Here is a 27,783-nt window from a genome sequence, read left to right on the forward strand (position 1 = left end):
AAAAAAAACCCAAGAACATATTAATTCAGAACATATTATACAGTGCAATTTGGACAGCCTAACCCCAAAATATATAGTATATATATAAATAAAACTATTCAATATTAGACTCATTTCGAAGGTATTAACGAGACGATTATAATGGTGTAACTTGTTAAAATAAAAATGTATTTTTTAAACATGTTTTAATTGATATACGATTATGTATATTAATTTCATAAAGGTTTAAAATGAAACATTTAAAAGTAAATGTCGTAAAGTAAATTAATTAACTAATTATAGGGGTATAAAATGTAAATTTAAAATTATAATTTAAAAAAATTCGATTGTGAGAGGGTGAGTGTATGTGAGTAGATGAGGAGGTGAAAAAGTGATATAAAATGTATCTTGGTCATTTAGTATTTTAAGACTTTAAGATTTTTGTTAAATTTGTTTTGTAAGATAGTATAGATATAGATATATATAGATAACAATATATTTTATATTGGTTCTGTCTTTGATGATTTATATTTTATTATAAACAACAATTCTTGATTTTTATTTCTCATTAAATCCATATCGATTTTAATATAAAAAAAAACAAAGAGTTATAACAATGGTTCAAAAATTTGTTCTTATTCTTTCGTACAATGTGTAAAATTGTACAAAGTAGAATAAGAGTGGCACATTGATTATGTTGGTTGAGTTAAAGATATTTGAATAATTCAACTTAATATTTGTGGTTTAAAAAATCTCAACCCAACTTAACCTAAGGAAAACTACAACCCAACCCATCACAACCGTACATGTTAGGTTGGTCGGGTTGAAATATATTGATACATTATTTTACAATCTAGCTAAGTGTTTATAACAAACTCAAAAAAAATAAATTAAAAGTTCATGCAAATAAGATAGTAAAATTAGAATTGAAATTATAATATAATTTTGAATATAGCTAAATACATATTAGTCTAATGTCTAATATATATGTTAACCAAGAACTTAAGAATCATATTAAATGTATAGTATAAAAATACATCGGGTTCATCAGATTGATATGGGTTCAAATGACCCTAATCCAAGTCCAAGATGCAGTTTGACCTGATTTGTATCAATTATGTGTCGGTTTACCTTATATTAAGGGTTTTTAGGTTTTTTCAGGTTGGATTAATGGGGTTGATCGGTATTTTGAATACGCTAACCAGAATAAACGTTATTTAGAAATACTAGAAGGGTACTCGCACAATGCAGCGAGATACATCTTGATTTTAATATTTCATTTTTATTTTTTATCTCAGTCGATRTTATAATATGGTYTTATGTGATTTTGARAAAGCGAKGATGTTTTTATTTTTSAATAAAATRTAWRTTTRAAGWTATCATAAAAATTTGACAAAAATATGTCGATATTAGTATCAAATTAACTATTTAAAATTCTTAATTTTTTGTGTAATTTTTTAATTTAATTTTTTTATTATAATTTAATTTAGATTCAATAACGAAGTAATTTATATTTGATTTAATAATATAATTTTTTATAAAGATAATAATTAATAATTTTGTTAGAACTCAATAATTATCTTAATTATATTTTAGATTTTTATATTTTAAAATGATATGTTCATCCTCTATTTGATTATGTTTATCCACAATTTTTTATACGAATTCAAACATCGAGCTTTTATAAGTTGTATTTATGCATAATTACTTGTAATCTTGAATTTTAAGTAATATACATCGATATATAATACTTCATATATAACATGCTTTGTGATGTAGTATAGATATTATTGTCACAAAAAATAAATAACCATACAAGATTTATAAAATAATTTAAAAGAAGCGGCGCATTTACCCCTGTTGTTACGGACCGCAGGTAACGGCTCCACGACGGTGAGGGATGTTTGCTCTTTCTTCTATATTGGAGTGATCTAACGAGTGTGATGGAGAATCGGGAGGATCTTAATTCCATTTTAGAGTTTTTGCCGGTAGTTCTCCGGTCAACAGCACTCTTCTGGCCGTCTCAAGTGGTGAAAGCACTTAAAGCACTTTCCAAAGGCCCCGAACACAGCAAGGTTGACTCCGGCGAGGTCCTCTTCCTTGCAATTTCTGATATCCGGCGGTCTCTTAACCTCTCTGCTGGTGACCTCGCCTTTTCCACCGCCGATGGTTTCTCGCTTTTCTTCGATGATGTAAGTAAAGGATAAATCAAACCTAATACGTCCCAACGTGTAAACTTGATATGAACTTTGTTGTCAATTTTAGTAAATGTGTTTGGGGAAATAGTTTCGTAGATCAAAATCGACATATCAATGGTTTGTAAAGAATAGTTTTAGAGTGATTACTTGAAGAAATATTGCAATTAGTACTGAACTATAGATGTCGAAATAGGAATTATTCCATTTTTTATGGAGGAAGGCTGTACTGTTATCAATTTGACATTTGAAAGCATTAGGTTTGAATTTTGCTATACTTGTAGCTCTTCTATGGGAAGTCAATAATAGCATCTCTTTGGGATGGAGGGAGAATTCTTTTTCACTTTTTATTACTCATTCCTTTCTCATTCCTTCTCTATATGCATCAACTAATCCATGAACAGCTGATCTCGCGTGCCGAAGCCAATAAATGGTTTAGAGAGATACTTCCAGCGTTGGCAGATTCTCTGTTGCGGCTTCCAGGTATGCTAGAAGCTCACTATCAGAGTGCAGACTCCATTAGTTGTATCGGTGCTAGGAATGGACTCAAAATGGGTCTTCGCCTGTTGAAGTCACAAGAGGCTGGCATAGTTCTACTCAGCAAGGTATAAAAAGCATAACATTTAAGCTCTCTACTGTCTTTATTAAGTTTAGAAAGTGAACCATACAATAGTGATGTGAAAATATTCTCATTGCAACAAATAAGTGCGGATTAACAAAAAATGATGTATTAGATAGGAATATAAGTCACTTGATTGCTAGGATACGGCCAGAATTTTCAAGGAAATTCGTTCACCATTTACCTTCTACCCTACCCGTCACCTGGATAGAAATGCTTACTCTTTATTGAAAATATGTTTCATTCCTATATTAAACAGTTTTTGTAACAGAAAATTTCCTCGATGCATATTTCAAAATTCTTTTGTTCTTTTACATATTTATTGGTTCGCCTTTTTGAGCATCAATGTCTATGTCAAATAATACATTGGATGTGGTATATAGTTTTTAATTACAATTTATAATTTTTGAATCAGGAACTGATTGGCGCTCTTCTTGCATGCTCTTTCTTTTGTCTGTTTCCAAACAGTTGTAGAGGTGCCAACCATCTTCAAGTGATCAACTTTGATCATTTATTTGCGTATGTTTTTCTTATCGTTTTCTCCTAAACCATTTTAATCTTATGCGTAGGTGACCTCTGTATAGTCATCAGCCTATCAGAATGCATTGTAGTCGATATTTATTTTACTTGTATGCTCAATGTCTTGTGTTTTCTTGATGTCTGTTGATACTTTCCTATATATGGTTCATTACTTTGTTTTTACACATCTGATTTGCATGTCACCAGGAGCCTATATGACAGCTATAACGAAAAACAGGAGAACAAAATTAAATGCATCATTCATTATTTTGAGAGAATTTCGTCAAGTACGCCAGTAGGCAATGTCTCATTTGAGAGGAAAGTGCTTGCAGCAGATCACAATCTCAAATACATTTTCTCCCCGAAGACTGAATCTTGGAGTAAATCTGTGGTCTCCCTGTGCCTGTTTGAGGTATGGTCCAATATCTTAGCATATGAAGCACTTAGCTTACATCACACCTGCTATTCCAAATTTGTTGTGGGTTAGGCTGGACATGGAACCCATCAGTTAGAGGATTTAAAGGCATATGCAAATCTTCCTCCTCGAGGAGTCTGCATTTGATAGCGAGTTCTGAAGAGAGTTTCATGATTTACACTTTATCTAGTTTGGGCGTGAAGATGGCAGTACATGTTTTCACCATTCTTCTTGTTAAGCAAGTTAATAGCACATGTTGTTATGATGTATTTATATGCAATTGAATGGTACCGACTATTTTCCATTATATGTAATTGTCCTCTCCCCCTACCATATTAAACAATTCCAAGAGCTAGTTTTATCCATTGTAATTATTGTTTAAATAGAAATGGTGTTAAATTTTATTAGGTTTTCATTGGAATTATTGTGTTTGGTGCATTTTGCGTTGGAATTTCGTGTCTCTGGTTGTGGGATGGTGGGAGGATACAATGATTGAAAATGGGTCTATATTAGATGGACGGGATAGTAGTTAATAGCATTCTTTCATCGTTATAGGTTTGCAGTTCGGGATTAATAGAAGATCATTCCAAGGAAGCTCTGGAAGTAGATTTTGCAAATAAGTACTTTGGTGGTGGTGCTCTAGCCAGAGGGTGTGTTCAGGTTTGCTTATTTCTTATCCCTGATATGATTTCCAGAAGGCAGGTTACCCTAGCACAGGGCGTGCTGGCAGTTGCTTGCTGGTATAATGTTTAAGTTCGTTTACCACACACCTTACAACACTTCAATGGTGATAGTAGACATGATTTAGAAAGGCCATTCTTGGATGGTTAGAACTATTTCCTACATAATAACACGGGAATAGCTGGTCTTCCAACTAATATAAGGTCGAAGTTGATCTACAAACTTCTGGAACCTGTTTGAATGTCATCTCATGCAGTAACTAGTAGTTGTTTGAACTCTTTAATGTCCATTATATTGTATAGTAGAAGTTTTGGGTGGCTTTTTTTTTTTTGACATAGGGTGGCTTTCATTTATATAAATCCTAACTCCTTTGTTGAGATTTCACTATTTGTGACTATCTTCTGTTTGGTTAATTTATAGAGTAAAATCCTGGTGATCTATTAGTCCCTTGGTTCAGATTTTTTGTCGGGTTTTAGCATTTAGTTTCATAGCAAAAAACCCCATCATAGGAATCCTTTCAGGAGACAGATTAAAAGGTTTTGAGTCTCATTCTACTTAAGAGAACATGTGTCCTCCTTTGGAGCTATCCACCTACCTCGATAAGCTAGAGCCTTGGACACATGCTTGGAAAGTAATGTAATTGGGAAAACAGTGAGTGTAGCTGGGCTATTCAGAAGCACGGAGAAAACTTGTATGGCATGATCAGTAACATGGAGTACCAGAGCTTAAAGAATCTCAAATGGGACTATGGGGTAACTGAAGGACAGAATGAATGAACTCAGACATTACAATTGGCTTGACTAGACATGGAAAAATAGTTGAAATGTAGAAAAATTCAACTTATGCAGAAACATGTTATCTTTGTAAGCTAAGATTACACACCTATATCTTTTTTGGCCCTTAAATATATTATAACGCCACATCTTGGATCAAATTTGGTAAGCTTGATACAAAAGTCGCCATCATAACAAATGTTGTTTACTCTTTAGGAATGACTTGGAAGAGAGGTGTTGAGGAAGGAATTCTATAGGAAACTTTACCCTTATTTTTTGCATAGATAACTAACTCTAAAATTTGCATCCCAAAAACTTGTATTGGATGTTAATGAAAAAAGTGAAATGAATTGATATATTGACCAAGGGTGAGATCCTACTTAATCTAAGTATAGTAGGCCATGGATGTAAATAGTAAGCCTATGTGTAAAGACTCGATTTAGGTGAAAGGCAGTATATGCTAGGCTAGGTAGTTCTGGATGGATGCTTTGCCTAGCATATGCTGCAAAGGAAGTAAAAGGGTCATTGGCCCAATGGTACCTGAGTTACCTATAGAGGCACAACCTCCGAGGAGGTCAACTCAAATCTCACCGAAGGTGAGAACAACTATTTGCCGTATATAAATATTGTATACTTAAAAAAAGATGGCTTGTAATACATGCATTTCTAGGTTGTATATAGGGATGTAGGCATCATTTGGGCTTGCGTAGTGAGAGGGTGTTCCGATATAATAGTTGCAACAATGGTGTATTATGGGCAAATGGATGAAATTAGCGTGATATTATGGTGTTAGGCGTGGAACTATGTAACCCAAGGTAGAGATGTAGTTGATTGAAGATCTTGGTGACTTGCAGAGGGATTCGATAAAAACAAGTAAAAACCAACAAGTTGGGAATAGGTGACTCTTTAAACATCATACTTTGGATGGCAATCGTGAAAAGTTATACGAGTGATTTGAAAACGCATCCATAGAAAGTTCTAAATAATTTAAAGCAATGATGTGACTTGATAGGGCAAGTTCCTTAAACAAATGAACGTTATGAAAGCTACAACTAGCCCTCGGCACTTGTAGAAGGATACAACACCCATGTTTGTTTACTTGGTTGCAATTTTCTTGGATATCCTATATATTACTATGAGCTACTATGCAATAAGAAATTACCGGTGATTTGATATGCACCCTGTCACTTACACCATGTTTCAATTATCTAGGAAGTGGTGAGCATTAAAGTTTCAATGGTATGAAAAGAGAGAAACTGGGTCGTCAGTGATTTGAGTAACAGGCTTAAGGTTTTCAGGGAAGGTAGGCATGTTTATGACATTCAGAGGTTTGCTAAAACAATCTGGGTAAGAGCCAACAGGGCAAGAGGATCGGAGTAAGGCTCTGTCTCGAGTAATCGTGAACTAAAAATGCATATTGTTCTTCGACAGTAAACATGGAGTTCTCGTATTCCATAAACGGTCGGTCTCGAATGTTGCATATCTTTATAAGATTATGGATTGCAAAACAAGAATATATTATGAATTTTGTATTGGAAGAGAAGGCGTCTTCAACTTTATTGCTTTCAAGAAACAGTATGCTCGTCCAATAACATTTTTAAGTTATCAATGAGCACGATTGGATGTCTTCTTTCGTTAAAACACATAAGTGATTTGCTAACCAATACCTCGTATTGCAATCCAGAGTCATAAATCCATGGGTGTTGGTATATGCAACATCACAAAGATAATATGTGCATTGCACTTGCATTATTTAAAACACATAAAATAATAACCTTTTAATATTAGACAAAAATGATGCATACTTAGTGGAGGAAATAGAAATTCCAAAGTTCGGTCGAATGCACCTTTTCTCAGAACTCTAGAATCATGTGCAATGCATTTCCATCCAACCCAGACATATGTGAATATCATATTAAATTCACATATTGCTTAAAAGTCACATAGTTTGTTGATTTAACTATTTTTTTTGTTTAAAATGGTTATATAAGAGTATATATGCATCACAAGATAGATGCTTCAATTCGTGACATTGAATATTGGACCTACATAATAATTCTTATGTATATGCATGTCTGGTCAATGGAATTGCTATCACTTATCGTTTCTATTCTTCTTTCATCTATTCTCTTCAAATACCAATATGAAATCACCACAATCATCATTAATCTGTTTTGATCCATACATGACCATGTAGATATTTAAACACAAAATATCATCTTATGCTTTGAACATGATAAAAATTTTAACATCAAATTGAAGTAACAACAACATCAAGTTTAAACAACCAATACCAAAAAATAAACATATACATGATATCAGATTGAAACAATCATACCATTAATTCATAATAGTTCAAATGTAACATCAATTGAAACAAACATCGCATCAATTCACAGTAGTCCAAGCTGACGTCAAGTATATTCAACCACCTCACACCTCTCGTCATATACGCGCACCCAAAACTTCCTATAATCAGCGCTTTGACTAAAAAGGAAAAGTACTACCTCGTACAAGTTTTTTTGCACCCAAGTTTTTCCAACTTGTCAATGCATACATCCATAGCAATCCATATGACTATGCTTTGGTGGTTTATTAAAAATGTTTTTCACATGTATCACAACATGAGCTAACTGATCAGATATTGTTGGTTGTTTACTTTTTGTTTTTTTGAGGACGAGAAGCTCACTCATCCGGTGAATATGGTGGTCTTTATGTTGAACTAGGTGGTTCTTGTGTATAATTTAATTCACTATTTTCAATAACTGAGGTAGCAACAAAAGTAAGGGTAGGAACATTAGTGTGCGGTCCCTATCTTTTTGACATCAGTGGAAGTAACTATCAAAGAGTTGTATTTATTCACCTATTTGTATATAATTTATGAGTATATTACGTAAAAAAGCAATATAAGAATATCGAAAATAGAAAGATAATTGTATTTTACCATCCATCTCTATTTGTCATTCCACTTCCGATTAAATGAATGTGTTTGTCGATGCATCATAGACATCCGTTTTGTTTTATTTGTTTTGACAATGTACCATATTAACCTGTAAGGTAGTCGTAGTGGTTTTGCATTGTCTCCAATCGACAATGACATTATGCATTTATGTAGTGTTTCAGCTACATTCTTCCAAGAATGCATCTTAAGTTACCACCTTGAAGTCCATTTATGGATATCGCATGTATACACGATTCGATAAATGTTTTCACCACACTTTCGTTTTTCAAGTTAATGCCAGTTTTCTTCATTGTGGAGATTCACCAACCTATTCCATACATATGACAATTAAATTCAAACATATATGAAAGTGATCATATACAACAACATACATTTGAACTAATGAATCGATGACAATGATCATTCATATATTAGAAGAAAATACATTTGAACCAACAAAGAAATGACAATGATCATCATATATTAGATGAACATATATTTGAATATGGTGATACCCTTAAGATGCATTCTTGGAAGAATGTAGCAGAAACACTATAAAATGCATAATTTCATTGTCAATCAAAAACAAATGAAAGCTCACTATGACTACCTAAAGAAAAATATGGAGCATAATCAAGACTGAAGAACTTCTATAATCCATCGACAAATACATTCAATTCATCGGAAGAGGGAATAACAAATAGTGGTGAAGGTCAAATTATTTTGTTTTCCTGTTTCTAATATCCTTATATTGTTCCTTTATGTATATACTTGTGATTTCTAAATGAATAGTTAAGTTGAGAAGTGCACTACTTTGTCCTGATCTTCATATACAACTCTTTGATGGGGTCACTTCCACAAGAGTTGGGGATCACGACATAGTTCAACACAAGAACTAATATGTTCACCTCATTAGTGTTCTTCTCGTTCTCAAGCAAAAACCTAAACAACCATTAGTATCTGGAGATGAGTTAGCTCATATTGTGACATGTGGAAACACATTATTGACAAACAATAGGAGGCTAATGCTTAGACTAATTTGAGAAACTTGGGTGAGAAGAAAACATGTTCATGGTAGTACTTTTTCTTTTTAGTCAAAGCGTCGATTATAGAAAGCTTTGGTTGTGCTCAAAGGATGAGAGATATGGTTAGATTTACAGTCTTTGACTACTATGAATTAATATAATGTTTGTTTCAATTTGATATTATGTTTGGATTATTATGGTGATGTTTGAACTATTACAAATTTATGGCATGGTTGTTTTCAACTCGATGTCATTGTTGTATCATTTAATTTTAAAACTTATGTAAGATAAGACGATTTATGTGTTCTATATCTGCATGTTGCCATGGTCATATATGATCAAAACTAATTAATGATCTGTTTATTTATTCTAGAACATTCATCGTGATCAATAATGGTTAAAGCATTGTCATCTTCTCTGTAACACTTATATGATTACTTGATTGTAACCATTTTTTTGTTTAAAATGGTTACACAAGAGTATATAAACATCACGAGATACACACATCGGTTCATGATGTTGCGTAATAAATCTTGTGTATACACGTGTCCGGTCAGAGTCGAATTGTTATTTCTTATTCTTTCTATTATTGTTTCAGCTCTTATTCTCGAGTACATATCACCACAATCATTATGTGTGTTTTGATCCATATACAATCTTGCGAATATAGAACACAAAAAACATAATCTTATATTTCATACATTACATAAATTTAACATCTAATTAGAACAACAGAAACATCAAGTTGATACCATCAATACTAAAAAGCAACATAACATCAAATTGAATACCATTAGATCATAATAACAAAAGAAACATTACATACTTGTCCGAACACATCAGTACAAAAAAACGTTAATCCAAATATCGCATCAATCACAAATAGTACAATATCCATAGTAACTTAAGTTGACACATTGTAAATCTAATTTATGACTCACATCTCATCCTTCAAGCACAACGCAAGTTTTCTATAAATTTATGCCTTGGTTAGAAAGGAAAAGTGTTGCGTCGTACCATGGGTTTTCTTCCCAGCCAAGTTACCTCAACTTGGATATGCAAGCACCATATCATCATTCTCAGGTGTTTTTTCAAAAATGTTCACATGTGTCACCACATGAACTAACTTCTCTTTTTTTTACTAATGGTTGATTAGTTTTTTGTTTTCTAGTTTGAGAATGATAGGAACACTCTTCTACTGAACTAGATGGTCCTTGTGCTGAAATAGGTGGTCATTGATCTAAAGTAGGCGCTATTTGTGTGGTATTCAATCCATGATCATCAACTTCCACACGCGGGTAAGGAACGTTAGAAATACAAGAAGGGTTAAGCAAATTTGAGTATGGTCCCTAAGTCTCGTGACCATGGTATCAACTCCATCAAAAACTTGTACACAAAGATCAGGGAAAAGTAGTGATGAACTCAACTTTTCAGCATATTTAGTCAACTATTTATAAAGAAAGTATACGTATATAGCTAAAAGAAAAGTGTAAGGAAATTAAAAATAGGAAAAAACAAAAGAATTTGACCTTCATCTTCCCTTGCCATTCATTTTCAAATAAATTGAATGTGTTTGTTGATGGGTCGTAGACGTTATCCGTTTTATTCCTAACTATACAACATACTTCTATTCCAAATAGTCATAATGAATTTTCATTTGTCTTTGATTGACAATGAAATTATACATGATATTTAGTGTTTCTGCTACATTATTTCAAGAATGGACTCGAAGGTGGCCTTAAGGTGCAGTTTTAGAATAATGTAGCAAAAACATTGAAAAATATGCATCCGTTCATTGTCAGATAAAAAACAAATGAAAAATCATTATGACTATTAGAAATAGAAGTGTGTAGGTCTTGATTAGGGAATAAAATTGTAGCGTCTATGACTCATCTACAAACACTTACAATTTGTCCAAATAGGAATGATGGCCACAAATGAAAGTAATATTCTTTTGTTTTTGTTATTTTTAAGTTCTTTATATTTTTCTTTTAGCCATATGCTTATCATTTTTTATAAACAATTGACTAAATATGATGGCAAACTTGAGTGCACCATGATCTTTGTGTACAAGTTTTTGATGGAGTTCTTGCGGGTGTAGAGACTTGGAGATCATACTCTAATTTGTCTAACCCTTCTCGTAGAGACTTGGAGATCATACTCTAATTTGTCTAACCCTTCTCCTTACCAATGTTGCTTACTCGAATGTGGAAGGTGTTGATGATCATAGATTGTATCTCATACAAGTACCGCCTACTTCAGGTCAAGGAACATCTATTTCTACACAAGGACAATTTTGTTCAACACAAGAGTGTTCCTCTCGTTCTCAAATTAGAAAATGAGAAGTTAAGTAACGCTTTTCCTTTTTATCCAACATGGAGCTCAAAGGAGTTAGCTCATGTGATGTAAAAAACACTTTTGACAATCCACCGGAGGATGACGACGACATTGTATGACATAACACTTTCTTTTTAGCCGAGACATAGAGTATAGGAAACCTTGGTTACATTAGAAGGATGAGAGCGTGAGAGTATGGAGTAGATTTACAACATGCCAACTTAAATTACTATGAATATTGTAATATTTTTGTCATTGATGTGATGTTTGGATTAATGTTTTTTGGTATTGATGTGATGTTTGGACAAATAGGTAATATTTCCTTTTGTTATTACGAAATAATGGTATTCATTTTAATGTTATGTTGTTTTTAGGTATAGATTGTTTCAACTTCGATATTTTCCAATTGGATGTTAAGATTTATGTAAAGCATGAAACATAAGAGGATGTTTTTTTTTGTATTTTATACTTGCAAGGTCATATATGGATCGAGACACGTTAATAATGATTGTGGTGAACTGGTGATTGCATATTGGTATTTGAGAAGAAGAGCTGAAACAAGAATAAGAGAGAACAATTCAACTTTGACTGGACATGTGTATACACTTAAATTATTAAATGGGTCCGATATGCAATGTCATGAACTATTATGTCTATCTTGTGATGCTTATATACTCTGGTCAGAATGCGCATTTTAGAAATGTTTAACGGAGATTTCCACATGAACTCTTCATCGATGTTTTAATGAAGTACTAAGAGGATTGATGGAAGTCAGAGAGACTATAGGTGCACTAGATGGAACCTTGATATATGCAGTTGTTTTGACAAATCAACAAGCTAGGTATAGAGAAGAGGTGAATTCTTTCAAAATGTTTTAGCAATATGTAATTTTAATATGATATTCATCTATGTTTGTGCTGGATGGGAAGGCATTGGACACGATGCTAGATTTATGAGGAATGTTGCATTTGACCCAAATTCGATATTTTTGTTCCCTCTGCCAAGTATGTATCGTTTTTGTTTAACACTAAAACATTGTTATTTTTTTAACACTATTTGTAAATGCAGATAAATATTATCTTTGTGATGCTACATACCCTAATACCCGTGGTTTTATGATATGGAGCAATGCACAGTATCGAATAGCAAATTTTCGACTCCGACATGCATTAACTAAAGAAGAAAAGTTCATGCGCATGCACAACTTAGAAATGTTATCAAGCATGCATATGGCGTCGTAAAAGCAAGTTTTGAAGCAAATGGCTTCTGATCCTTTTCCAAAACAAATAGAGGCAATGGTTGCTTGTTTTGGAATCCATAATTTTACAAAAAGATGCAATATCCAAGATCATTTATTTATTAAAGAGCAACTTGGAGGAAGTGATAAAAAATCATATTGCAAGTCATTTTTTTAAATGCTTTAGATTAATGTTTATTTCATCTAGGAATCGAGGTAGTGTTTGCTTGTTTCGCAATCCATAATTTTATAAGAAGATGCAATATCCAAGATCAAATGTTTTGGAAGAGCTGAGAGCAACTCGGAGGGAGTGATGAAGAAATCGTTGAAGCACCATAGGCATCTCAAGACAATGGATATATGGTTAATTTGCTAGATCAGATGCAAGTCATTTTTTTTAAATGCTTCAAATTAATGTTTATTTGGTCTAGGATAAAAGCAGTTGATGCTCCAGATTCTAATTGTATAAAGGAACATATTTAATTATATAAAGGTTATAATGGTAATTTATTTGTCGGTAAGTAGTTATTTGAAGTATGAAAATTGTTTTTTTATGTCAACAATTAATCGTATAAACAATCATATTTCATTTAACAGTTAATTATATAAAGAGTTATAATGGTAAAAAGGATCGGGTTAGCACATACCACAAAACACAAGGGGTTGTTTGGTTCTGGTAGGGAAATGGAAATGGGGATGAATTTTCATTCCCCCAAATTTAATATGGAATGAAAATTCGGGCTTGTGAGGGAATGAGGTCATTGTATCATATAAAACCGAACACTTCCTTTTATTTTCAATCCCATTAATTAATGTTTAATCCCTCTGTTAATTAAGTAACCTGTTTATGGTAATGTGTCCAAGCCCGATGGGCTTTAGGGTTAGGGTTTCCCGTGTAATTATGTCTATGTATAGTGTCTCTCCTCTTGTAAATTATAAAGTGTCTCTTCTCTTGTAAATTTGAATTTTACATATGAATCATATAATAGAGTTCTCTTTGATTACATGGTATCAGAGCCTAGGGTTTATCGTCGTCACTGTTCATCGTCGGAGTTACTGTTCACATCGGAGTTACTGTTCACTCCGGAACCCCCCACTGTCGCCGGAACCCTAGTCCGCCGCCGTCACGCCTCCACGCGCCGGCGCGTGAGCCCTTTTCCGGCCTCCGACGACCTTCGACTTTTAGGGTTCTGTTCGGAATCCCCGTCTGGTTTGTTTTTCGGCATCTTTTTGGTCTAATTTTGCTATTATCTAGTCGCAACAGATCTGATCTCATCTGTTTGGTCAAACTCTGTTAATTGCTATCTGTTTAGTCTGGTTTCCTTTGATAATCTGTCCCTTGGGTGTTCGTTTCTGATTTGATTAATATGACGAACACCGATGATAAAGCCTCCGGTAGTACTCGTGTTCCTGACATTATTTCAGCCAGTAGTAAAGTTACTGAAAACAAGCTTAATGGTAACAATTACTTCGAATGGATCAAAACGATTCGTTTGTATGTTCGAAGTATGGGAATGGCTTCCCATCTGGAATCTGACCCTCCCACTACGGGTAATCGTGACCTTTGGTTACAACAAGGTGCCCGTATGTTCTTGCAAATTATAAATTCTATTGAGCCCTCCGTTTCAACTTTAATCAGTCACTGTGAATATGTGAAAGACCTAATAGAATATCTTGACTTTTTGTACTCCAGACAAAGTAATATTTCAAGGATTTACAGTGTATGTAAGTCATTCCATCATGGGGAACAACAGGACCGATCACTTACCGCCTATGCCATGGAATTCAAGAAGATATATGAGGAAATGAACTCTCTTCTCCCATTGAGTACTGATGTGAAAACTATGCAGACTCAAAGGGAATAGATTGCTGTCATAAGCTTCCTGACTGGCTTATGCCCAGAAAATGATTCCATCAGATCTCAGTTCTTAAATGAATCCGTGATACCTTCTCTTCAAGAGACTCTTGCTCGGGTTCTTCGGCATGAAGATTTTCAGCCTACTCCACCATCTGATCATAATTCGGCTTTACTTAGCCGAGGTGGATACCGTGGCGGTTTTCGAGGTGGCTATCGTGGAAGGGGTAGCACTAGAGGAGGCCATAATGATCAACCAACTGATTTTAACTCAGACGTAGAGTGCCACTACTGTCATGAACTTGGTCATACTAAGTTTAATTGCAAGAAACGGCAGGTTAGAAATCAGAGACTCTCCTTAGCACATGCTGCAACTACATCAGATGACACAGCTACATCAGAGGAACCTCATCTGGTAAATGAGCACCCCGCTGCTTCCACTGCTATGTTTGCTGAGACAGGTAACTCTGGCAAATGCTTTGTATCATCCTCCTCCAAATGGGTCATTGATTCAGGTGCCTCAGCTCAAGTCACAGTAGCTGATGGATCTATCTCCCAAATAATTGGGTCTGGCACTGTTAAATTGTCCCCATCTGTCTCATTATCCTCAATCCTGAGCCTACCAAAATTTTCTTTTAACTTACTATCTGTGAGCAAAATTACTCGCACTTTGAATTGTAGTGTCTCATTCTTTCCTGATCATTGTGTCTTTCAGGATTTGCAGACGAAGAGGATTATTGGTAGAGGACGGGAGTCGGATGGCCTATACATATTTGAACCACCCAAACCATATTCCTTGGCAAGTTCCAGTTTATCATCTCCTTTTGAAGTTCATTGTCGACTAGGTCATCCTTCATTACAGAGTCTCAAGAAGTTGTGTCCTGAATTTTTCCGTTTACAGTATTTACAATGTGAGTCATGTCAGTTTGCCAAACATCAACGTGTTCACTTAAGTCCTAGAGTCAATAAGCGGGCTGCGTCTCCATTTCAATTAGTACATTATGATGTCTGGGGCCCATGTCCTGTAACGTCTAAGTCTGGTTTTAAGTATTTGGTTACGTTTGTAGATGATTATTCTCGAACTACTTGGTTATACTTCATGAAAAACCGTTCAGAAGTGTTTAATCATTTACGTTCCTTTCATTCTGAAATCCAAACTCAGTTTCAAACATCTATTAAAACCTTACGAATTGACAATGCAAAAGAGTATGTATCTCAACAAATTCAATCCTATATGTTGCAAAATGGTATCCTTCATGAGTCCTCATTTGTTGATACTCCAGCACAAAATGGGGTGGCCGAACGAAAAAATCGTCACCTCCTTGAGGTTGCCCGAGCACTTCTGTTTCAGATGTCCGTCCCTAAGTCTTTTTRGGCMGATGCGGTATCAACAACCTGTTTTCTTATCAATAGAATGTCGTCTGTTGTCCTGAATGGAGAAACTCCATTCTCTGTTTTGTTCCCAGGACAACGATTATTCCCTATTGAGCCAAAGATCTTCGGTGTTACATGCTTTATTCGGGACACACGCCCCACTATCACCAAGCTTGATCCCAAATCTCTGAAATGCGTGTTCCTTGGGTACTCTCGTCTCCAAAAGGGTTACAGGTGCTTCTCTCCCAATCTTAACCGCTATATTGTATCTCGGGATTTTACCTTCCATGAGAACGTGCCGTTCTTCCCAATTTCCCCTCCGACTTCTTTAAATGAGAAAGATGATGACTTGTTGGTGTATACCATACCCACTCCTGAGTCCACTACTCAAGCCACCAGACCACCCATTGTTCATGTATATAATAGGCGCGAATGACCTCCTCCGTCTTCACCAATATCATCTGAGTCTGCAGATCCACCATCCCCAGAAGATGTACCTCCTGAAGCTTCTATACCCACTCCAGTAAATGAGGATCCTGATCGTGACGCTCCTATTGCTCTCCGGAAAGGTAAACGTTCCTGCACGTATCCTATTGCTTCCTTTGTTTCTTATGATAAACTCTCCARGTCATCTCGTTCTTTGGTCTCTACCCTTGATTCTATACCTATTCCATCTACGGTTGGAGAAGCTTTGACTCATCCYGGATGGCGGGATGCTATGATTGATGAGCTCAATGCTCTTGATCATAACACCACATGGGATTTGGTAGAGTTACCTGCCGGCAAAAGAGCAATTGGTTGTAAGTGGGTGTTTACTGTGAAAGTTAATCCTAATGGCTTTATAGCACGGTTAGAAGCTCGTTTGGTTGCAAAGGGGTATGCCCAAACTTATGGAGTGGATTATTCTGAGACTTTTTCTCCTGTTGCAAAAAATGGCGTCTATTCGGCTTTTCATCTCTCTAGCTGCTACCTATAATTGGCCTCTTCACCAATTAGATGTGAAATACGCTTTCTTACATGGCGATCTGCTAGAGGAAGTCTACATGGAGCAACCCCCCGGGTTTGTTGCTCAGGGGGACTCTGGGAAGGTCTGTAAATTACGGAAGTCGTTATACGGCCTAAAGCAATCACCTAGTGCATGGTTCGGTCGGTTCAGTTCTGTGGTAACTACATTTGGGTTACAAAGAAGCTCATATGACCACTCAGTGTTCTTTACTTCATCTTATTCTGGATGTATCCTGCTAGTGGTTTATGTCGATGATATTGTGATTACGGGCAGTGATGAGAATGGAATTAAGAAGTTGAAAGAATTCCTCGCATCTCAATTTCAAACTAAGGACCTTGGTCCACTGAAATATTTCTTGGGTATTGAGGTATCTCGGAATCACAAAGGAATTTGCCTATCTCAACGAAAATGCTGCCTTGACATACTACATGATTCTGGCATGATCGACACGAAACCATGTGAAGCTCCTATGGTTCCGAATGTAAAGCTAAAGTCTGATGATGGGGATCCTCTTGAGAACCCAGAGAAGTACAGGAGAATTGTGGGACGGCTGAATTATCTAACAATCACGCGTCCCGATATTGCCTTTCCGGTAAGTGTATTAAGTCAATTTATGTCGTCTCCAAGAACTACACATTGGGATGCAGTCTGCCATATTTTGAAATATCTGAAGGGAGCTCCTGGTTATGGCATCAAGTACCAAAACCATGGTCGTTATGTCATAGAAGGGTTTACTGATGCAGACTATGATGGAGACCCTACAACCAGACGATCAACAACAGGCTAATGTGTCTTTGTGGGAGGGAATCTGGTATCTTGGAAAAGCAAGAAGCAGAATGTTGTATCAAGATCAAGCGCTGAATCTGAATACCGTGCAATGGCTCAAACTACTTGTGAGTTGATATGGCTGCGTAATCTATTGGGAGAGATTGGATTTAATCACTCTAAACCGATGAATTTATGGTGTGACAATGAGGCAGCTATCCATATTGCAAGCAATCCTGTATTTCACGAGAGAACTAAGCATATTGAAATAGATTGTCATTTCACTCGGGAAAAGCTTGAAGATGATCTATTTCAACCTCTCATGTCAGAACTAGCAATCAATTAGCCGACGTCTTCACCAAAGCATTACTAGGGAACCGAATCACATCTTTTTGTAACAAGCTGGGCATGATAAATATATATGCTCCAACTTGAGGGGGAGTGTTAATTAAGTAACCTGTTTATGGTAATGTGTCTAAGCCCGAAAGCCCGATGGGCTTTAGGGTTAGGGTTTCCCGTGTAATTATGTCTATATATAGTGTCTCTCCTCTTGTAAATTATATAGTGTCTCTCCTCTTGTAAATTTGAATTTTATTAATGAATCATATAATAGAGAGTTGTCTCTGATTACACCCTCTAACCAAATTCCCACCTAAGAATGTTTGTTTCTGTAAACTGATAAATATATGGATACGGAAGCAAAATCAAAGTTAATGATATTAAGAAATTGTTACCAACAAAAAATAAAAAACATAAATGCTGGTTAAAAATTATCAAAAGAATATTTAAATTTTCCTTAAAATCAAATAAAAAGTGTTTGTATTTTTTAAAGACTGCTAAGTTTTATGCTATTGAGATTTGTCCATCTTAGATGTTCTTAATTCCCAAATGTTCCATTGTCATGATGCAAGTCGTAAAGCTCGAGTTTGTTATCTGCGTCTTGTTTTTAGGTTGCAAATTTATTTGTTTTTGTTTTAGGAAAATAAGGGGACAGTAAGAGGTTAAAAGACATGGTTTTACCTATGATCCGATAAGAAGACAGTAACACGAAAAAGAACATTCTTGCAAGTATAACATCTTATTCAGAGAACAAAAAACACCTTGGTAAACAACCATTTTCAATCGGCGCTTACCCAGACCGAACCAGTGCCACATTCTTATCCAGTTAGTGGTTACCCATTTTGTGTTGGTAAACACCATCATCTCGGGGTAAGAGGAGTAACCGAGTAAGCATTTAATAAATGGACTTTTGATAGGTTGAAACTAGAGTCTAGTTTTGTAATATAATACCGCGACTCAAATGCATTTAAGTGGTTGGCTATTTTTATTGGGTCCTTTAGTAGCATTTACTCTGATATTATCTTTATATTTCCAGTCATACAACAGTGTGAAACACCAAGTCATGATCTAGGAGATTGCTTCAGCAGACAAACAAGTAATATAATTATCTCCTGCTATTTTGACTCTTTAAAAAAAGTACTAGCACAAAAGTTGGTGTGCTTGGAGAGTCATGGTAAGTGTGGATTATGTTGAATTCTCCAAACTAAGTTGGAAACATGATAATGAAAGCAGCATGTTTACCATGTTGATGTTGGCCAAATACATAATTGATCTTGTTGACAACTGAATGTTAATATTTTACCCGTTGTGTTAAGAAACAAGAGGCATGTGCTGTGATGGATTTGGTTTTAGTTGAAACATTTGACTTGTTGGCTTGGAATTTTTAAAAATAGAAAATGATAGTTATTTAGATTTCATTTAATGGTAAGCGGCATTGCTCGAATTGGTATGGCTTTGATTATATTTGTTTGATTAGCATATGGGTATGGAGGCTTGAACATGTGACTTCAGTTGTATACTTGTATTACTACCTGGGAATTGGTGGGATGCTGTTCGGGATAAATACTTGATTGTGGTAATGCCTTAAAGCACTAGAAGACACGTCTATTATGTCCATTGTCAGTTATATGATTGGAAGACATCTATTGTATTTTTCCTCCCCTTATAGCTATAGCCTCTTTAGCTATCGGTGACACACCACATTTGATGCCATTCTTCTGCAAAAAAAAATTCCCATCTCTCGGTGCATTGTTTGTTCATTGTGCTTCCTTATGTGTAAATATAACTTCATATGGCTGGTACTCTGTTATAGTCCTTCCAGCACTTGTTTTGAATTCTTATCACCTTATATTCTTGTCATTATTTCTCAGGAAGAAATCCGTTTCATGATCAACCCAGAGTTAATAGCCGGCATGCTTTTCTTGCCTTCTATGGCGGATAACGAGGCTATAGAAGTCGTTGGTGCTGAAAGATTTTCTAAATATACAGGGTAAGTATGATTGGTTGATCTTTCAATACAAAACTTGCTGTGATGAATACTGTTTTCTTGGCTTCATGAGTATGTATCAAAGTAAATGAACAACTGATGGACCAGGAGTTTTCATTGGGAGTCTGTATACTAAAGGATGTAATGTTTGTTAGCAGCTTAATGGGACTCACAGCAGCTATATATGACTGTTTGGTAGTGGCTTAATGCTATAAAAAATGGCTTATTCAGTAAGCTTCTAGGGGGAATTTTATGCAAAAAAGGCAAGTTTTTTCCAAACCTGCCCCTCCATATTAAAAAACACGCTCCTTCCATCTATGACAAAACCCTCCCAAATAAAAACCTTCCTAATCTATACAAGACAGATTAATCCACACATACAACTTCTTCTATACAGAACCTAATGGAAAACCAACCAAACAGCCCCTTAAAGTGATTTTGTCTGAAGCATAGTGTTAGACTCTTTTGAGGCCTTACACAGTTAGTATAACAGGTGCACCATGTTGGTGGGAAGGGCCCACATTGGCTGCTTAGTGGAGATAAGGTTTCCATACAGAGCCTTCCTGCTGATAACATAAAAATAATTGACCTTGCAAAATGAGAATGAGAATAAAGAGTAGAAAATGGGCCCATAGACACAAAGTCGTAAACTATAATAATACTAATCCGACTCTGTAGGTGAATGCTTAACCAATTTTGCATTATTGTCCATCTAGGACATTTTTGTACGAGTTAATCGTCTTTGAGCATGAGAATGGAGGAACCTCGCTACAGTTTATTTGTCCACATTACGAATCATTAAAATCTGGTTCAGTTAAAATTCAAATCAAATAATGTCAACCTGGTCGTTCTTCAGCTACAGTTGAGCAGCCCATATCATAAACTCATATTGACAAGTCCATATTAATTGTTTGTCTTTATGTGCTTCCTGAAATGAGGGTGATAAGACTACAAACTGCACTAATGGTTTATTATACTCCTTTGGTGTATTATCGTTGTTGCTTTTAATTTGGCAATTCCACATTATTGAAGTTGGCACAAAATAATTTCTCAAATCATTGCATACTAATGCCACCGTGCTATTTTTTCCATTGTTTGCTGTAGTTATGCTGCTTCTTTCCAGTATTGTGGTGACTTCCTGGATAAAAAAGATATTGATATCATTGGAAGACGTAAAATCAGGATCATTGCAATCGATGCTTTATTCAACCCCGGAGAGAGACAATATGAACATGAATTTCTTGTGAGGTATACTTATTTCAATTCTGATGGACTTCATGGATGTTTTCGTGAATTTTGTATATGTCCATTCAAACTTATGATCAACTACTTCAGCAATGTGTAAACTTACTCTGTTGTTTTCTAGATGATCAGTGAACAGGCCTAGTAAACTCCATGCAATCGCCACACCAGAAAGGCCCACATTAAAATTACTTGTTTAAGAAATTCAAAGGCCAAAAAAATAATACAAATTATTATTACCAAAGAGCTTGTAGAATTTGAAGCAATAATGACAAAATAGAGTTTTTGGGTGGGTAGAATATCGGAGCACCTATTTCTTGACTAGAAGGAACTGTATGCATAAAAGAAAGATATCTATTTCAATTGAACAAGCATCTCTCAAACTGGTTTAGCATAGGGGAAGTGGGATCTGTGGTGTCACTCAAAGTGAACAGTGTTTTAAAAAGTGGGGTCAACACACAAAGGGCAGGACCCCAAAAAGGTGTAACCGCCACTACCCTTCGGCCTCTTCAGGCCTTGGGTCTAGCTTTTCCCATTTCTCCCAACACATATTACAATCAGTGACATCACAAATCCATTAAATCCTAGATTCTTGTATATGTGTGCTTTTTATTTTTATCGTTTTCATGTTACTTTTGATTCACCTATTCCAAACTCCATTTTTTTCATCTTTTAATTTATCTCTTTCTTTTCTTTCTAACTTTTGAGACCAACTTCTACACAATCTTTTTGTCAAAACATTTTTACAAGACGAGTTTTCACGAAAACAACCTTTCTACTCCTTGGGGTAGATGTATGGTCTGCATGCCTCTTACCCTTCCCAGACCCTACTCCTGTGACCTGTGGGATTTACTGGTTTTCATTTGTTTGGTTTAGACTAGAAGAAAATGGGGCCATTAATCAACCTTATTTTAGGAACTCCCTTAAAAACTATAATCCCTTACCCTTGTAGGTATTAGGTATATTTGGTAACTTATTTTGGTAATACTCTCTTCATTTATCTCTTGCATATTTTGGCTTCAGTTTCATGGATGCCTTTAGTTGTTGCCTGCTCTAATAATTTCTAAGACTTGTTGGGGCTTTCAGCCTAGGTGAGTGCTTGATTGTGACCTAAGTACTTCTTGTGGATCTCAGTTGTTTAGTATTTCTAATGTTATAAGTCATATCTAGAAACACCTGAAACTCTTGGTAGTAGGTGTATAGATTCCTCTAATCAACAGGCCCTCTTTTTCCGATATTTTATTAACCTTTACTAGCAACATGGTTGTTTTTTAACCGTTGGTTCCTGAGACCATATGCCAATTTGTGATGTTCGGCATCATTTGTGTAGTATTTCATTTTATGTATTACTGTTGATTTCTGCTAAAGGATTGATTACATATAACTTTAACTAGGGAGGTTAACAAGGCATTCTGTGGCTTTTCTGACCCTTGCAAATCTCAACGGTATCAGATGCTATTCGAAGATAATGAATTGTCAGAAGCTCAGCTTGAACAAGATCTTAAAAGCGTCAATAGCAAATCAGATAATGCTGTGGTGTGTATATTTTTCTACCTTTTACTGATCTCCAAATTGGGGTGTTTTCTCGTTTGTTAGTTTTGTTTCTCTTTCTTGTCATACTGATGAAGGCTTCAGTAACAATAAGATATGAAAATTGAACAGGAAATTTGTCAGCCAGTAGGTTTTCAAGATGAAATAGGGATTGTTACTGGAAATTGGGGTTGTGGTGCATTTGGGGGAGACCCTGAACTTAAGGCCATGCTACAATGGCTTGCAGCTTCTCAGGTAATTTCTCTTCTAAAGTATTATCTTTGCAACTTCTTTTGGTGACATACTGACTTTTGATGTGCAGGTGATTGAATCCTTTGTATATGTTCAATTTAATATTCGGATTGTGTCTGCAATTGTGTCTCTTTATTTAACTAATCCTTGTTTGGATGTTTGCTAGAATTTTTGTTTGCTTTCTACTTATTAAATATGAACTATTGGAAGGCAACAACTGAGGTATACTGTAAGCAACCAGAGTGATTTGTTCCAGAAATCCTATACATAACACTTACAATGAATTGAAGTGGTTTCACAATTTTAATATATCCAACATTATGGGCCATGATTTCAACAAATTCATGATATTGATAGTCCCTCATACATGCAGTATTAGTTATCACCACCCTCAGATTTCCAATATATGTTCCAGTTTAAGCAAGCAAGGTGTATGTCACCTTGCCTTTCACTATTTTCATTTACCATCATCTATAGAACTGAAACCTTAATGTTGTATGATCTTGGGTATGTTTGGTAGTTGGGAATCCATTATTCAGATTAGCAATAAGATACCCTGCTTCACTTGCTGCATCATCTTTTAGGTTACTGTGTTGGTTCCCATCCAACTCTAGATATGGATCAGGTCCTTATTTGTGTGTACGAGAAAAAATATTCATGACATAATTCATATAATTCATTAGCAAAGGGGGGAAGAGAGCGGAATAGAGACACACACAAGAGAATAGGGACAAGAAGAACGAGTATAATCCCTGCTTCTCTCTCTACCCCCTCCCTTCCCAACCCCTCATTTTTGTATATATTATTTTTGATAAAATATAGTCTAAAATTTTCTTGGCTATGAGCATTGAAAGCGTTTGGAGAGGCCACAGCATTGTCTTCTTCTCTTGGTTTAGGGCCCTACCTAGTAGAGTTGTTCTGTGATTCTATCTATTATCTACCTTCCATATATGATTTGATAAAATATTAGTCTAAAGTGTTGACTTGTCTTCCTGTTTTTATCTTTCACTGAAAATAATGTTGAGAGCGAACTTTTGGGATCATTTGTCATTCCATGAACACAGATTGAGTAGGTTTTTTACTAATGTTACCATACAATTTTTATCCAGGCATTAAGGCCTTTCATGGTATATTACACATTTGACATCGAGGCATTACAGAAACTGGAACAGGTAATTGCTTCTCTATTAAACATTCAAAGCGATTGAATGATGTGAAATACTTGCTATTTTTCATTACTGTTACATGGTCTGTTTAGTCTTGCTGGACTAGAAAGTATTGAAATTTCTCATGGAAGACCAAGTGCTCAATTTCACGCTCAAGTACAAACTGCTTGTTGGTCAGCACATGCGTACATGATTTTGTTAAAATAAATTATGTCGAAATACTAAGATTGGTCAGTCAGTTGTTGCTTTACCATGTGATGGAACCTATGATCTATGTGCTTTCTTCATTGTACTCCCATTAATAGTTTACATTTTTGTTTACCTTTATACCAGATATGTTGTTGAGGCCTTGATATTCGTATACTCTCGATGCCATAATTGTTATGCCTCATGACTTGTGCTTCTAGAGCAAATCACTTTCATAGGTTGCGTTTGCTACGTGGACGGGACTGATGAGACAAGACTGGACTGGACGAGCGAGATGGGTGTACGAAAGAATTGTGGAAGGTTTTAGGTTTTTAATTTGACATGGGTAGTTTAGTAATTTACCTATCTTGTCCCATTTCCCTTGTTTTTATTACACCTATGTTGGTGGACAAAACAAATGCATTTTTTTTGTCCCAGTCAGTCCTGTCCAAGCCAGTCTAATGTCATACTGAACACGGGACAACAAGTTGTTCCATCTTGTCCCAATTTTGTACCGCGTACCTAGGGGTGTTAACGAGCCAATTCGAGTAGAGTTGCAGGTTATTCAAGCTTAGCTCAAAAAAACTCAGCGCTAGCTCTAGTAACTTTTTCACAGTTGGGCTCAAGCTCAAGTTCGAATGTTTTTTCAATGTTTGTGCTCGAGCATCATATTCTTTTACGGACTCGAACTCGAGATCGATTAGCTCACTTTTTGGCTTGACCTCAGTAACTTTTATACTTTGATTATATGAATGAAGATAATAACATGTTTGGCTTGAAATGCTCGAATGGCTCGGTGTAACGCCCCAAGTTCTACTTCGGGTGCCGTTACTTTCTTATTGATACTACTAAGTCTTGAAATTTAACTTTATTTATAACTTAGTGTATAATTACATTGGAGTTCAAATACTTGCGGAAACTTAACTCAATAGCTTATAATACAACAAAAAAATTGTTATTAATTAGAGCAATACTACTTCTTGCAAATCCTCTTTACTTCTTCCCTGAGATACATGCATGAGATGCATAAGCTAAAAGCATAGTGAGTAGTTATGGTTTCATGAATAAACAATTTTCATGATACTTAACATTTTGTGAATAATAATTCACTAAAAATCTTTTTATCATGCATAAAAATAGTCTTGTTTTCATGCATAAACATAGTCTTTTTATCATGCAAAAACATTCTTTTGATTACTTACTTGAAACATGTAAGTATGTCATACTTGTCTTGAGGTTTGCTAACCCTTGGGTCTCAAAGGCTGCCCCAGTAGGTCCGTTTGCAAGACGTTCCTTCTTGTAATATCCCATTACGTTGGATATTTATGGTCATATATAACATGTAAAAACTTTCATGCCTTGTGTAACACATACTTGTATCATAACATGTAAATACTTTCATGCCTTGTGTGTAAAACACATACTTGTATCAAAACATGTCATCATGCATATCTTGAATATATATAAATATATAACATTTTCATGTAAAGCAAACATGCCAAAATATTTTGTAATGCATAAAGTACTTTTCTATAGCATGTATGTACCTCATAAATCTCATAAGTACTCACCTTGATTATGCCTAGCCTTTCCTTTGATTACTTACTTCAAGCTTGATAATGTATATATGGAGAGAGATTTCCCCGTATGGAACTAAATAGTAACCCTTCAACCCCTATTTATAGGTGAATTCATTGCATTAACTACCTGTTCTTCTTGCTCCCAAAATTGTACCCTTATGAGAGTTTAACACCTCATTTTCGAGGATAAGAGAATCTTGACACCTCATGCTTCTACCAAGAGAATCTTGACACATTATGCCTGGTATTTCCTTGTCATGCTTCTTAGCTTTTGCTTGTGATCTCTGAATTTTGCCAAGTCTAGCTAGACAACCCATAACTAGCTTGCATTGTCATGATAGACTTGCTTTGTCATGCTTAGTAGACTTGCTTAGTCATCAAATAGCTTGCCAACACATACTTCTAGCCCTTACAACTAATCACTTTAAGTTTGATTTCTCATGCTTTGCCTTGTAAGCTACTTGTAGACTACTTGTAAGCTACTTGCCTTGAAAATATGTAAGCTACTTGTAGACTACTTGTAAGCTACTTGCCTTGAAAATATGATAATTTAATAGATGCTACAGCTGCTGGAACCTTTTTAGAGTACTTAAATTGCCCATAGTATTTGAATTTAAGGCTTAAAACATTGTAATTTAACAAATATAAAACGAGGACCACTCGGTTCGGCTTGAAATTTTTTTCTCGATCTTTCAAATGAGTGGAGTTAAACATCGTGTTATGGAGCTCAGCTGGTTAAGTGAAACAAGTTTTAGTGTGTGTTTGAAATCGACTTGAGCTCGAAAACCGTTAAGCTTGAGCTCGAGATAACGAGCTCAAGCTCGAGTAGCTCGACTCGTGAACACCCCTATGCGTACCAAATGCATCCTGCATGTCTCTATATTAAGTGTAATTTTGTCGCTATGAGGTATAATGTGAGAGCTGAAAGCAAGAGTTTTGTCAGTGTTTATTTTTGTTTGATATCTCATTTAGCAGTCAGTAATCATCTGGTTGTTAGAGAACTTACCTCAGGTGCAAGAACCTTAGATTTTACAAGTTTAAAAAGCATGACAATTTACTGGATTTTTGGCAGGTTACACAATGGATTAATTTCCATAAATGGAGTGTTGGAGATCTTTGGAATATGTTAGTGGAGTACTCATCACAAAGATCAAAGAAAGAAACCCAAGTTGGCTTCTTCAACTGGCTTCTTCCCTTGTTATCTTCTGATGACCCCATGATGCTGGATGTACCTTGAAACTCTACAGCTGTCTATCTGTAAGCTTTCCGAATGAGCCAGTGGAAAGGTGCGCATTCGTGCCACCATTTAAAACCCGTTCACTTGTGTCACTATCATGACGCCTACAAACTCGTTTGCTATCCCCATGACTTTGTGTACGTTTAGATGTTGTCAAATACTTTAGGTGGAGTCGATAGTTTGGATGTCTTTGTTTCGCTAACTATCTACGATGAGCGCTAGGGCTTTGGACATAGCAAAGGCGTCTGAGTAGTTATATTATCTGGCAAAAACACTAGCCTGTGTAAGTTCAGTTTACATGAACCCTGATTTCGTAAATTACATGATTATCATAAGCATAATATTAATTTTTCATTAAGTATTGTTAATGATCTGATTGCAAAGAGACTGATTCGGTTTCTACCTCCTTACCTATAACCTGTAATGTGTTAGGGTACCTAATGCGTTAGGGTCATGCCAGAGGATGTTCCAATGAAAGGAATGGCGCAGGGCCACCAAAAATTTTGGGGTCCAATTATAATGTTTTAGGCTTTTAGCCTATTT

The 27,783-nt window shown here is 35.5% G+C and overlaps 1 protein-coding gene across 4 annotated transcripts; it reads left to right on the top strand.

Moving 5' to 3' along the window:
• Nucleotides 1–1,871: 1,871 nt before the first annotated feature.
• On the top strand, nt 1,872–27,647 carry LOC112519050 (poly(ADP-ribose) glycohydrolase 1-like). 4 transcript variants are annotated; one of them, XM_025126981.1, is made up of 12 exons: nt 1,872–2,171; nt 2,579–2,779; nt 3,209–3,312; nt 3,520–3,724; nt 4,283–4,387; nt 19,932–20,050; nt 21,152–21,295; nt 22,684–22,825; nt 22,952–23,074; nt 24,181–24,243; nt 27,076–27,289; nt 27,388–27,647. In XM_025126981.1, exons 1-11 carry the CDS (start codon nt 1,923–1,925, stop codon nt 27,238–27,240), a joined length of 1,620 nt encoding a protein of 539 aa, XP_024982749.1. In that variant the 5' UTR covers nt 1,872–1,922; the 3' UTR covers nt 27,241–27,289; nt 27,388–27,647. The 4 variants fall into 4 exon arrangements, with proteins under 4 accessions (XP_024982749.1, XP_024982748.1, XP_024982750.1 ...); XM_025126980.1 differs by having other exon boundaries at nt 27,076–27,647; XM_025126982.1 differs by lacking the exon at nt 24,181–24,243 and having other exon boundaries at nt 27,076–27,647.
• The last annotated feature ends 136 nt before the right edge of the window (nt 27,648–27,783 follow it).

This window comes from Cynara cardunculus (assembly GCF_001531365.2).
Source record: "Cynara cardunculus var. scolymus isolate 2C chromosome LG 10, CcrdV1, whole genome shotgun sequence".
NCBI classification, from domain to species: Eukaryota; Viridiplantae; Streptophyta; class Magnoliopsida; order Asterales; family Asteraceae; genus Cynara; species Cynara cardunculus.